The 14,716-nt window shown below is 33.5% G+C and overlaps 2 protein-coding genes across 2 annotated transcripts; one reads left to right on the plus strand and one right to left on the minus strand.

The window, feature by feature from the left end:
* Window positions 1–262: 262 nt before the first annotated feature.
* LOC139892846 (small ribosomal subunit protein eS25-like) lies at window positions 263–1,950 on the plus strand. Its single transcript, XM_071875974.1, has 4 exons — window positions 263–398; window positions 511–585; window positions 1,184–1,318; window positions 1,688–1,950. Exons 1-4 carry the CDS (start codon window positions 396–398, stop codon window positions 1,799–1,801), a joined length of 327 nt encoding a protein of 108 aa, XP_071732075.1. The 5' UTR covers window positions 263–395; the 3' UTR covers window positions 1,802–1,950.
* A 1,124-nt stretch (window positions 1,951–3,074) lies between these two features.
* Window positions 3,075–4,893, minus strand: LOC139892847 (GCN5-related N-acetyltransferase 10, chloroplastic). Its single transcript, XM_071875975.1, has 4 exons — window positions 4,331–4,893; window positions 4,160–4,212; window positions 3,545–3,712; window positions 3,075–3,421 (listed from the first exon to the last, which is right to left on the minus strand). Exons 1-4 carry the CDS (start codon window positions 4,766–4,768, stop codon window positions 3,199–3,201), a joined length of 882 nt encoding a protein of 293 aa, XP_071732076.1. The 5' UTR covers window positions 4,769–4,893; the 3' UTR covers window positions 3,075–3,198.
* Between the last annotated feature and the right edge of the window lie 9,823 nt (window positions 4,894–14,716).

The following is a 14,716-nucleotide window of genomic DNA, read 5'->3' on the forward strand; positions in this document are numbered from 1 at the left end:
AATACAAACTAAAAAACAATAAATAATTAAAAAGAATACACACCAATAAATTATTAAAGGGTTTATCTATTCAGGGTTTTACTTAAGAGTTATATTCAAAAAATATAAGTTATATAATAATAATACTTATCTTAAAATTAAAATATGAAACACTTTTAAGCTATCTCTAAAAAGCTTCCTAATTAAATAACTAAATAAAATAATGAATACAAATAATAGAGGTTATTGGATCCAGATGTGAACTCGGCCCAATTCCAACAACCCGTAAAAGAGCTACTCAAAAACCCTACTTTATAATTGTAAACACTCTTCCTCTTTTTGTACGGCGGCAACTGCAGAAGCTCATCGCATCTTTTGTGCTCTGAAACCCTAGGCCAACAAAAGCATCGCTCATAATGGTAATGCATCACAATTGTTAAAATTTCTTTTCATCTAATCTGTCTACTGTCTGTATTACTTGTTTCAATTTTCGTTGAATTTAAGTTATGAATCTTATTTTGTGTAAATCAGGCGCCGAAGAAGGAAAAGGCTCCCCCGCCGTCATCTAAGCCGGCGAAGTCCGGTGGTGGAAAGCAGAAAAAGAAGGTCGAGTTTTACATTTTTATTATACGTACAAATGTTTTTCACTGCTCGAATATTAGTTTTTATTGATATACTATTTATGTGGTAATTTTAGTGTTGATTTGGTTGAATTTGACTACTTATATATGTCATTGATTTTGCAATGCAAATGCTATATGTGTTACTTAAAATGTAAATTGAGATGGATTTTTGTTAAATGTGAATTGGGTCTTTGAACTGTCACTCTGTTTGGTAATTAATTTATCGAAACCAAACTTAGCTAGTTTTATACTGAAATTTTGTTAATTAGTTTAATCCGGAACTTGCAAAGAAGATTTGAACAATCATGATGTAGCGTTACATTGATTCAAAAAACACTGTAACTGTTATTGTAGAACTACACAGTGATGCTTAGCAATGATACTTATATATTAGAATTTACATTAGGGCAACGATAATGATGCTGGACGATACTTTGTACATTCTGTTTCTGAATATAGTAATGTATCAGCTAGAAGCATATCAATATAGCCTTACAAATGATGATGTGTCTATGCTGAATGCAAGTATTTTAATTTCATATGAGATTGATGTTAATATAGTTAATGATTTGGTTTTACAGAAGTGGAGCAAGGGAAAGCAAAAGGAGAAGGTGAATAACATGGTGTTATTCGATAAGGCAACCTATGACAAGCTTCTTACTGAAGCTCCAAAATTTAAGCTCATCACTCCTTCAATCTTGTCTGACAGATTAAGGGTATTGTTAAGAAGTTCAACTTGCTAATTCTTTCTGCCGCTTATCATTTAGTAGTATAACTTAGTTAGCACTTATTTAGATTTCCTTCTTATCCTGTATTCGATCATTATAATTTATTGCTGCACAACTCGGGAGTACTCGGGGAGTACAAGGTGAGAACTTGGCCAAAAGTCTCCCATTTACTCGGTCAAAACTCGGGATAACTTGAAAAATTGTTCAAATCCGGTCATAAGTTTGTCAAAGTCAAACTTGGTCAACGTTTGAGTACTCCCCGAGTAGCGATTTTTGCAACCTTGCTATGATGTTAGTCTTATGATATACATAGGAAGTCAGTAACAACATTTTAAAGTATATTTGGTTTCTGTGCAGATTAATGGATCATTGGCACGTAAGGCAATCAAGGATTTGATGGCAAGAGGTGCAATCAGGATGGTATCTGCTCATGCTAGTCAGCAGATCTACACAAGGGCTACAAATACTTGAGATAATGGCAAGTCTCAAGGCATGATTTACTAGTTAAGTTTTTGTTTTATGTAACGTTTTAAGAGGTACATGTTACCATTTGCCATACTTTTCGCTCTCTTTAATGTGCTAGTATCTCTTATTTAAATATAATGTTGCTGTTTTGTTTTCTCAAGGTGTTAGTTTTCGACATCTAAATAGATGTTTGCTCTTAAGAAAGTCAATGAACTTACGCGTCTCACTAGCACACAAATTAATTATTATCGTTTTTCAGGCCTCATTACCACACAACTTTCCGTGGGCGATTTGCAGACCCGACTTATTTTGATCAGGGATATTGACCAAAACCTTTATTTTCCAAACAAATATAACAATACGCTCTCAAAAAACGTAATAGCCTAAATGCCTTCGCAAGTTGCAAGCCCATCTTACGACCTTGCGAACTAATCTTGTGACCCTACGAACGACTCGTTGCAAGATGGTCTTGCGACCTTGCGAATGGTCTAATTCGGGCATTATCAAAAACTTTGAAATGTCATATATTTTTATTTGTAGCTTCGATTTAGGCGCCGTCTTTTTTTCAAATTGTGTACTTTTTCGAGATCTATTCTTTTGGCAAACCGCCCAACGATGTTTGTTCTAACAGTTTTTTTAAAAATTGGCCTCCGAAGATCTTCAATTTTGCCGTTTTTCGTTGATTTTGATCATAAACATACTTTGACTGCTCATAACTTGCTATCATATAAAATATTCTAATTCGTGATTCGTTTAATTCTCTACTATTATTGACTAAAACTAAATGATTATTGACTAAAACTAAATGAATCACCTCAATCAATTTGAACTATATTACAGTTTACACTACTCTAAAATCAAACATTTGCACATAAAGTGCAAATTGCAATATGCAGTCGATTTTTAAGTAAAATTGGGACTTCGGTTTTTATAAAGCATATAGGCCTCTAAGAAATACAAACTTTTAAAGAAATGGTACTTAAATATGAGTTACCGAATAAAAAATATCGTGATCTGAAAATTTCCGATGCGCCCGATTTAGGCAGTTGCCAAGGTCGCAAGACACCCTGCCTCTAGGCGTTTTTGTAATGTTTTTAAAGGCGTATTTTTATACATTGTTAATATCCCTACTTATTATCTTACTGACCCATTAGTATTTTTATTAACTACAGTATTTATATTGTCAGAGTAGTGCACATCTTAAAACAGCGCTATATAATTGAGGATATAAAGGTTATTTCTTTAAGTCAAAGTCAAACCATACATGCACACTTGCACATTTATAAACGTCGACACGACACTCTTTATAACAGTAGTATGCCATTGTTGATCAAATTATGTACCGAAATCCCTCATAATTTACAACATCTAATTTTGATGCATCAGTTTTTAATGTATTATTATCATGTTGTGTTACATTCTTTGATCATAAGAATTCGACGTCTCCTTCCTATCCAACTCGTGGTCCATACAGGATCTCCCGACACGATCTTATAACCTGCGCGCATGTACAGGTTTCGTGCACCAAAATCGTCTTCATAAGCTCTCAACACCAAATACTTGTAACCCCAAATAATAGCCACCATTTCGCATGCCTTGAGCAAGGCACTTGCAACTTTCTTCCTTCTATAAATCCATCAAATCATTGTTAACAAGTACTCCATATATGTGTAGTACAAGTAGCTTACAGTTTTAAATGTTGATACTTTTTTCTTTTTTTTTCTTTTTGCACACATGGATGTAGAGTACCTGAAATTACGTAAGACCGCGATGCCAGAAACATAAAGATATTCATCTGCCCCCGATAGGTGCACAAGAACAGATTGGTCTCTGAAAACCATAAGATCAACGACTCCTACCATCTGTCGGTTTTCTTCATTATCACTTGCGATTGACTCAGCAACCAAACATGCATATCTGAAATCAGTATGCTTAAAAATTGACAACATTCATTGATACTTATTACTAAAAATGCATTCCACTCTGGCACTCTTGGCAAGAATATGCAACCCTGACAAAGTGGGATGATACCCTATCCTTCCACATGGGGTATTCGGTGGACGTATTTAACAGACATACTACTATTACGGGGTGGGTTTGTTGAATTTCTAAGAAAAACACAAAATTTGAATGTTCATAACGATCTACACCTTTTGCCAAAAATGCATTCCAAAATAATTTTACTTAAGACTACAGTGTACAACGTTAAAAGCATAAATATTGATCTAATAATACCTAATCTTTAGAAGCAATTTACTGTCTAATTATCATTGTGTAATCAGCACCATATACTAAATAAAATTAAAAAAAAGAACTATATAGTTGATATAAATATAAATGTAGATGGTTAAAAGCAAAACTGACCTATCAGGTGGTGAATTTTTTAGCCTGTAAAGGAGTCCCGAAAGCACCTCGGCCTGTACGTTTCGAGCGGTAAAACTACTGTAAATTTACTATGAACTCCATAATTGTAACCCTGAAGAACATACAACTTTTAATGCATAAGGTACAAGTCAATATACGTAGTGATATTACCTGAAAAAACTGAAAGAATACATCATTGAATAAAATGACTGGCTCATAAAAAGCCTCTGCTTGAATATTAGCCACACTTCTCATTTCATCATCTTTTTCATCCATCCTCCTTACTTGCCAACCATATTCTTTTACTAAATTACCAAACTGCCCTTTGTCATCATTATATTTACCATCCCACCCCTCATCACCACCACCACCTCCACCCCCACCAACATCTGCCACCAAGTCTTCCACTTGTTGACTAGATGATGAGACTGATGAGCATTTACAAAATTGTTGACTTTTGTTGACCTTTTGAATAAACAAAGATCTGGGATGTTTTATGGATAGAAAAAGATTGAAACTTTGAGGTGGGTTTTGATTGAAACTAAATGGAAGCTGAGCGCATAACTTCATTGATATGGTGAAGGAGTTTAAACTGTATAAAGTAGCCATTGATTTGGCTTTGTTTTTTAACTCAATTATAAAATTGTAAATGTTTACTTCATGTTTTTGATGGTTTTGCACTTTTGGTTGCTATGCTGTTATTCGAATCCCTTTATTTGCACATTTTACGGTATATCTGAAGACCTATAATTGCATATGTTATGGTTGCTATGTACAATATACATTGTTGTACTTCACTCAAAATAAAATTTTTTTTTTTTTTTTTTTTTGCGAAAAACGAATTATTATAAACAAATAAAAATAGATCTGATGATCTAGGGCGTTACATGAGTTGTTACATTGACAGATATGAATCTGTTTGACGTTACCCTATTACAATTACATTAGTATGTAACGACCCGGCTTTTTCGACTTGCTTTTGTGCTTGGTGCTTTCACAAAACTGCGTATTTGTGCGTACTGAGCTATATTAAACTCTGGGATCTTACTGCATGTGGATTACTTTCGTTTATATGTTAAAACGTGCCTTTAAGTACGTAGGGTACTTAACTTGATCCCCGGTAGCCTTTATGACCGTTGGTGTCACTTGACGTTTAGAACGAACTGCGTACTGTGTAAACGTTTAACTTTGGTCATAATCGGAATATTATTACTACGAAATACTAATTGTTATTTTATAATAACAATTACTTGGGTTTTTGGATGCTTAATTACGCATAGCAATTTATTAAAGCACACTAGTTGGTCTTGTAGGACTTTCTACCTTGTTGGACCTTAGCCCACCCTACACTAGCTAGTGGACTATTTAATTAGCCCAATTTAAATAAGTTACTGACCCATATTAATGAAAGACAAATGCTCATTTATTAGAGGGAACATACTAGCATTTTTGTTAAGCATTATCCTTAATGTTGCATGAGATCGTAACATAAGCACCAACTTTAGACAACCATTAACCAAAAAGCAAAAAGGTGTCCCCCTTGTCCCCTCCCCATACCCACGGCCTAAACACCCCTCCCACCTCCTCACCACCTATAAATACAAGCCTTATTTCACTCATTTCACACTTGATCTCATTTGCAATTTACACACACTTACTCTCTAATTCTCTCTCTAGTGTTTCTCACTCTAAAAAGTGTAAGTTTTTGATTTATTTCTTCTTCTTCTTCCCTTCATCCACACGACATCATCATTATCATCATCATCATTTTATGGATCTACCTTTTAGCTTTTGATCTTATTATATCTTAAAGATTCAAACTTGGGTTTGAATCCTTCAAGAACATGGAAGATTTAAGCTTTCTAGCTTTGAATCTTCACTTATTTTGTAGATCTAAATCTTTTTAGCTTTAATCTTGTTATTTTGTTATAAAGATTCAAACTTGTGTTTGTAATCTTCATGTATCTTAAAGATCCAAGCTTTATGCTTCAAGATCTTCAAGAACACTAAAGATCCAAGCTTTTTAGCTTAGGGTTTCATTATTATGTTATAGATCTTAGCTTTTTAGCTTATGGTCTCATTACTTTCATTATTTTGTTAAAGATCTTAGCTTTCTAGCTTATGGTCTCATTAATCTTGTAAAGATCCAAGCTTTCTAGCTTAGGGTTTTCTTAATACTTGAGATCTAAGTTATTATTGTAGATCTCACTTACTTGGAACCTTTTTGTATTTTTTGTGATGATAAAGATCAAGTCTTCATCATCACATGTGATATAGATGCATGAACTTGTGTAAAATGGACAAAGGCTGAAGCTTTATTGGATTCATGCAATAAAGAGGCAATCTTGATGTTCAAAACTTGTAGAATGATACATTTTACTTTTAGTTGTGTGTTGATGGTTGAACCTTGGTCAAAATGATGCTAAAACATCATAGAGTTGTACACTTGAAGCTTACAAGCATCAAGGATGAGAACCGTGATGAGCATCAAGTACCAAGGATCTTACCGGAGCACTTGTTTGCTGTTTTTCGGGGTATGATCAGACTCCCGGGCTTCTGGAAAATTGATTTTCAGATAGTTCGTTTCGAGTAGATGACTTTTCGTTTAGGCCTCGACTTAATCCGATATACGGTTTAGGACTTATAGCCTTCCGAAAGTCACTACGCCTTTGTAACATTGTGCTGAAATTTCTGACCTACTCGCACTTAAACCGTCGCCACAGTCAAACAAAGACGAGTTAGGTTCTGAAAATTGGTCAGCGGCTAGAGGACTCACATACGGAGCCATGGACACTGACTACGCGTCTTTTCGATTTGGATAGAGGTCGTAACAACTGTCCAAAGTCAGCCTTTTGTTTCGATCTCTATTCTTGTTAAACTTACCTTAGTTTTGATGAATGATGATGATGATGATTACACTTAAACTTAATTTATTCACTTTTAAACTTATGGGGACAACATACTGACATAGTAACCTTTGACTTAGGTTGACGACCTTTCGGACCGACTTATTACCTGCATACTTTCCGTATCGACTTTTACTACTTATTCACTGTGACTTATAGCTTCCCTTTTTCTACTTTACTATTTTTGGGACTGAGAATACATGCGCTTTTTATGTTTTACTTACTTTACACGAGTACTTAAACTTTACATGTGTGTGGGTTATATAACGGCATAAACTTTCTCCTTAGCACGGTAACGTTTAGTCATTGGTTTTTGAATCGGTGGACGCGAATCTTAGATATGGATCCATAGGGTTTGACATCCCCACTCGGGCAAGTCGCGCTAGCATTTAACGGGTGTTAATACTTCGAGGACATACGCACTCGCCAAGTGTACTTTTAGGGGGTATTACTATTACGTTAAGTTAGTTACCGGTTGCCCACGGTTAAGCATATACTTTTCATACTGATTTAAATTGTTGATTGAAGCACTGAAATCTCGTGGTCTACATTACTTTACTGATTACAAACTATAGCTCACCAACATTCGCGTTGACTTTTTAAGCATGTATTTCTCAGGTGCTTAGATGTTGTTGCTTCCGCTGTTAGACTTGCTGTCTTGGTGTTATAGACTTGCTGTTATGGACCTGCTGTGTTAGATTTTCGCTGCATTACTTAGAAATGTCTCAATCATGGAACTTTTCTTTTGCATTCGTAACTTACGTTATTTTTCAAACAGTGGCTTTGTAACGACCTTTGGGTCACATACTTATGTTAACGCTTCTATTCATAAGAAGCACATTATCTTTTGTAAAACGCTATCTTTTTATGAATGCAAAACTGGTTTTCAAACTGCATATAGTGTTTGACAGTAGTGGAGTTAGGGGAGGGACTAGGGGGTGTTAAGCCACCCTCAACCTCCCTAACTTTTAATTGGTATGTATGATAATTTGGGAATATTTACTCATAAGCCACCTCCAATAACTAATAGTTAAGTATAATAATAACAATATATATACGTATGTAAAGGCAATAACCATAACGTCCAATAGTCCATTATATTACCATCTGTATCTGCGTTTTCATTTTACTAGGTAATATCTTTATATTCATTTTGTTCTTTTTCCCTTACATTGTTTAATTTAAAATTTTCTCTTGTGACCAAATAATTCCATGTTTATAAAATTCCGTTATACTAACTTTTTTATTCAAAGATAACGTTGACTTAAATTTTGAAATCTTGATTGCTTAAAATTAATCTTAGATACCATTTTGTATAATTTACATGTTTAAGAGAGTTTTATTTTGAAATCTTGAAAGATTAGAAGAGGAATAGAAATGTGATTACATGTTAAAATTACTAGTATTTAAGTTCTTTATTTATTTATTTATTTATTTACACCAAGTTAGATTCTTATTCATAGTACTCAAAAATAATTTTAACTTACATTCATATAACTATAAGATTATGCGGAATATGATTTTAATGATTTTATTGTATGGTTTGAATTAATATTATCATTACTTTTTTTTTTTTGAAAAAGCAAGCTTACAATTTACACATGAAATCACAAATATTTATATCTCACTGCCTCAAGTGAGGCTTGAACCCACAACCTTTTGGTTAAAGAGTTCCTCTCATACCGCTAGACCAAGGGCCCTTTGGTTAATATTATCATGACTTAACCGCTCGAATAGTCCTTAAAATTTACCTTTTTTCTCATCCTGAACCTTAAAGTTTTTCTTTTTCATGTTTATCCTTAATGTTTTGATTTGGTTTCAAATTCGTCCCTAAAATTAACATATGTTAACTCAATACCGTTACTACTGGATCTTAGGAGGGTAGTTTGGTTATTTTAGTTTAATAATAATAAACCTAATCCGCCGTATATCTGGAAGTGTTACTTCATCATGAAGTTTTCAAGAAATCAAAGCAGCCAACCTGTTACTAAAAGATGGGGCACATACAAAGCATAACAACTACCAAGATAAAAAAATAAACTGCGTTAAATTACATAAATCAGTCAACAATCTTACACAAAATATTTTCACATGGGCCATCCCAAAAGGCAGCACACTACAAGGTTTCAAATATGACAACTATAGTGTAAAAAAATGTTGATGATGTTAAATTAGTAGACTGAATATATATATATATATATATATATATATATATATATATATATATATATATATATATATATATATATATATATATATATATATATATATATATATATATAAAGACATAGAAGGCAAGAAGTAATATAAAGACATACAAGAATCATTTAGACCACCAAATTTTAAAATTTTTCATACAAAACCTTTGTGAATACCTGTAAGGCTATAAATCTATTTAAGCATGTGGAGCCTCAAGAGAGGTGAAACCAAGTTCAAACTAGAAAGAGATCCGTCATATTGGTTAGTGAGTCATGCAGCTGATGGATTAACGATTACAATACTTGAAAGATTTTCTTCATGACCATATGAATGATAGTTAAAATAAGATGAGAATAAAAACTAAAATAAGCACGGAACGAAGTTTATATGAAAGATTTTGAAGATAATTGTTTTGTCTCACCGAAACAAAATTATGTTTTTCATAAACATTAAAGTTATTGTATTCAAGAATATGAATACAATAATTAGGAACTTAAGGATCCATCTAAAAAACCATGACAAGAGAAAAAGATTATGACATATAAGAGGGATGAAATTTATTAAAAAGGATATGAATTTCAAGAATAGGAACTTACAGATCCATCTAAAGGAACTGAACGCCTTTCCTTTGCCTCAAATAACCAACAAAAATAACACAAACCTAAAAACGTATAGATTAACAATCTTCTTAACAGAATACCAAAATTAAAGATCAACCCTGAAATCAACATCAAGATCAACAATCTTCTTAACAGTCCCATTATCTGTGACACATTCTCTACAAACTTCATATTTACTTAATAGAATATCAAAAAACTAAATGCAAAGACGAGTGAAGGTGAATTAGAAATTGGGAATTAGGGTTTACCATTTGTCTGATATGATTCGTATGTTACAGTATGCGGTGTCCATATGTTATAAAAAAAAAAAGCAAAAGACAATTATACCCCCGTTTGGGCTGCACATGATATAATATCAACGGAGATGACTAACAGATGTTAAGGTGGGGGACCAAAATGAAACTAAATTAAAACTTTAAGGGTTGGCATGAAATAAAAAAGGTTTAAGGTCTAGGATGAAAAAAATGGTATACTTTAAGGACATGTGGCGTAATTAAGTGTATTATCATTACTATATCACAAAAGATCAAGCCACCCCTAATTCTAATTTTTAGCTCCGCCTCTCGTGTTTGACCTTGTAATGATCCTGTTGTTGATGAACCGTACACGATGGTTTTGTACGGGGCGTCACTTTTGGTATCAGAGCATTGGTTGTAGGGAATTAGGTTGCATTAGTGAGTCTAGACCAGACCGAGTAGGATTTACTAATAGGACTAATCTACAACTTGCTCGTTTACTTGTTTCTGCGGAACCTGCTGCATGCTACTGTGTTATATTACTGCATGTTACTGCTTACTACTGCTGCATGTTACTGCTTACTTATACTGCCGTATGAACTTGCTGCATGCTACCGTTTCCTTTTACTGCTATGTAAACTCGCTGTATGCTTTGCTTATTCTCGCTACTGCATGCTACTATCTGCTTTTGATTGCATGCTCAATACTGTTATTAATGCCATGCTATGTACTGCTGTAGATGACCTAGGCTGCTGTAGTTACTATGCCTGATTACGTGCTTGCTGCCCGTCTGCTTTTCGCTGTACCGACTTGGAGAACTTATCCTTCCCAGTTCAGATATTTTTCTGAACTACTTTCCCACTCGTCTAACCCTAAGAACTAGTAATGTAATCCACCTATTACTACTGTTCCACCATTCCAGATATCGAAACATTACTTCACGCAATCTAGAAGGAGTACCCCTCGGATTACACGCCCACTAAAGTTGATCCTCAGAGGAGGAGATATGCGAGGACTTGTAGGAGTAACCGCACCCCGAGCTCACCCTAATTAGCCACGTACAACGTATGAACATTAAAAGGATGTCCAGTTTCCGTAAGTTGACTCGTATCACGTACGATTTCATGACCGTTACTTATCTCTTTCATTCTACACCACTACTCGACGATCTAACGACACTTCTGGACTTAGGTCCCTAACACTCATAGGCATTGGAGAAGTCAGGAAGGCATCTCCTTTCACAAGGTCAGAGTGTCATCTATTGATGCCCAGCCATACCCGAAGACTTGGGAGTCGCCTCAAGACATATCGTATTACAACTTACTACATGTACAGTTCGACACGAGACCCAGATGGAACTTCTAGTAAGGAACCTAACGACGTTACCTGAACCCGAACATTTTGAAGAAATTTTGGGACATTTAGGCATTGATTCATGACCTACGGAACCTACGCACCCACCCCGAGAAACCGCGAGATTAATTATGTAGAAATTTTTGGGGATAGCATAGATAAAGCACCGCTAGATGAAATTGGGTAGAATTTGAAGTGATCACGTTACATTGACCATATGGAGTGATATTGGAATGAACGTATGATTTAGTACAATATAATTGATGTTATGCGAGGTGTATACAAAATAGTAGTATTTTTACAAGGAAATACTATTAAATACGATATAATTTTACACAAGTTATTTATTTATTTATAGAGTGGATATGAAAGGACCCGTTCATATACATTATAAACGATTCACAATAGTTGATTACATCGCGAGGTATTTGACCTCTATATGATACATTTTACAAACATTGCATTCGTTTTTAAAAGACAAACTTTCTTTACAACGAAAGTTGAAGGCATGCACACCATTTCATAATACATCCAACTATAATTGGCTTAATAATAATCTTGATGAACTCAATGACTCGAATACAACGTCTTTCAAAATATGCCATGAATGACTCTAAGTAATATCCTTAAAATGAGCTAATGCACAGCGGAAGATTTCTTTAATACCTGAGAATAAACATGCTTTAAAGTGTCAACCAAAAGGTTGGTGAGTTCACAGGTTTATCATAATGTGATGACCCGGAAATTTCTGACCAAATTTAAACTTAATCTTTGTATGATTAACATTTTCGACACGATAAGCAAAGTCTGTAAAACTGAATCTCAAAATTTTTGAACTACTTTTATATATTTAAATACCCTTCGGTTATTTTCGACGATTCGAGAACAATTATATGTAAATAGATACATATATACTATAACATGAAAAGGTAACAATGTATTAATTGTTTGATACCGTACATTAAACTTATTGGTTTAAATATCTATTTGAATGTATATGATAAGTTGAAATATTTATTATTAAAATTTATTTATAAATAACTTCCAATGTGTATTTAAAAACTGATTTATGTATATTAAAAAGATATATACATATATATAATAAACGATAGTAACATTCGTTTATTGATTCAATTGATATTTAGATAAGTTAACTAAAGCGTTTAAGATGAACCAGTTAAACACTAATTTGTTACAGTGTTTTCAAATTGCCACATTACTCAAAATGCTACAGTGTTTTCGAAAATCACTATTTGCTACAGTGAAATTGACTTTGCTACAGTGAATTGCTACAGTAAAATTTGACTTTGCTACAGTAACTTTGCTACAGTAAAACGCTATTATAAAAATGTATTTTAACAAATAGCGAGACGATGATTTATAGAAGTAAATGACCAAAACACTCGAAAGTTTAAGATACACTTTGAGTGATATAATTAAGGGATAATTTAAGGCTATTGATAAGGCTAAAAAGGAACATATATTTCATAGCATTATCCCCCAAGAAAGACAGGATTTTAGTTGTAATTGTTCCATATTCAAGTAATATTCGTTTATATTTAATAAGTGCGAAGACAAAAGGCGAAAACGAAGAATTTAAGACGGAAAGGTCCAAAATGCTCAAATGTACAAGATACAATTAAAAAGGTTCAAATTATTGATGAAGAACGTCTAAAAAATGACAAGAGTACAAGTTGCGGAACGCAAAGTACACGATATAAAATAGTACGCAAGGACGTCTGAAAATCCGGAACCGGGACCCGAGTCAAGAAGAAACGCCCGACGCAACGGACCAAAAATATCTAGTCTACTATGCACAAGAATAAAATATAATATATAAATAATTATATTAATTATTTATATATTTATATTTATTTTATATTATGTCGACAAGCTAGGAGCCAAAACAATGTGAGCTGTCCCTGGTCCTCATGCGAGTCGCATGGCCAGAAGGCCATTTCCATGCGAGTCGCATGACTCCAGATTTCAGGCCACATCTATAAATTTCAGTGTTTTCGCTCGATTTAAATCACACACATACACAAATATATATATACTCCGTAATATTATTTATTATTTATTATTATTATTATTATTATTATTATTATTATTATTATTATTATTATTATTATTAGTATTAATAAGATTATTATTAATCTTATTATTTTTTTATTATTATTAGTGTTATTATTTTTGCGATACAAAAATAATAATGTACAAAAAATATTACGACGGAGTGCTGTCCAAGTAATTTTCAAAACGAGTTTCCGAGCGAGCTAGAGCTAAGGAAAATATGGGTTATTGCCAAGGAAATTATGGGTAATGTTCGGGGGTATTTTTGTGAATCAAACCTCGTGTTTATCATCTCCGATGCGTCTACGTGCTTTCCTGCAATATTGTATATCAATATTAAACTGTGAGTTTCATAAGATCCCTTTTACCCTTTACATTTTTGGGCTGAGAATACATGCAAATGCTTTAATAACTGTTTTACAATAATTATAAAGTGTGAGTTTCATAAGATCCCTTTTACTCTCTACATTTTTGGGCTGAGAATACATGCAAATGCTTTATTAACTGATATACAATATTTATATGTGTGAGTTCATTGATCCCTTTTTATACATATTTTTGGGCTGAGAATACATGCGCTGTTTTATAAAATGAATACAAAAACTAAAACTGATTTGAGTGAGTTTCATTGATCCCTTTTTAAATGCTTTTGCATTATATATTTTTGGGCTGAGAATACATGCACTTTATTTTAAACACAATGGATACAAGTACATACTAAATTCTACACTGAGTTTGAACCAAAAATCCCTTAGCTTTGGTAACTGTTAACTGCCAGTTATAAGAACTGGTGGGCGCGAGTAGTAGTATATGGATCCATAGGGCTTGACATCCCCGTCCGAGCTAGAGCGCTAGCCTTTTAACAGACGTATGCTATTTGAGAAGCGTACACGTTGGTTTGCGTGTATTATTAAGATGATTATACAAAGGGTACAAATTATATAAACGTTAAAGTTTAGTTACCAGGGTGCTCAATTTTGTAGAACTGATTGATAAACGTTTCGGATGAAACAACTGAAATCTTGTGATTCACCTTTTATGTAAAACCTATTGATAAACGTTTTGAATAAAACAACTGAACTTTTGTAATCCACATTGATATACGGATTATGTGTAATATTAAAACTATGAACTCACCAACCTTTGTGTTGACACTTGAAGCATGTTTAT

The sequence above is a fragment of the Rutidosis leptorrhynchoides genome, chromosome 2 (assembly GCF_046630445.1).
Source record: "Rutidosis leptorrhynchoides isolate AG116_Rl617_1_P2 chromosome 2, CSIRO_AGI_Rlap_v1, whole genome shotgun sequence".
NCBI lineage: Eukaryota > Viridiplantae > Streptophyta > Magnoliopsida > Asterales > Asteraceae > Rutidosis > Rutidosis leptorrhynchoides.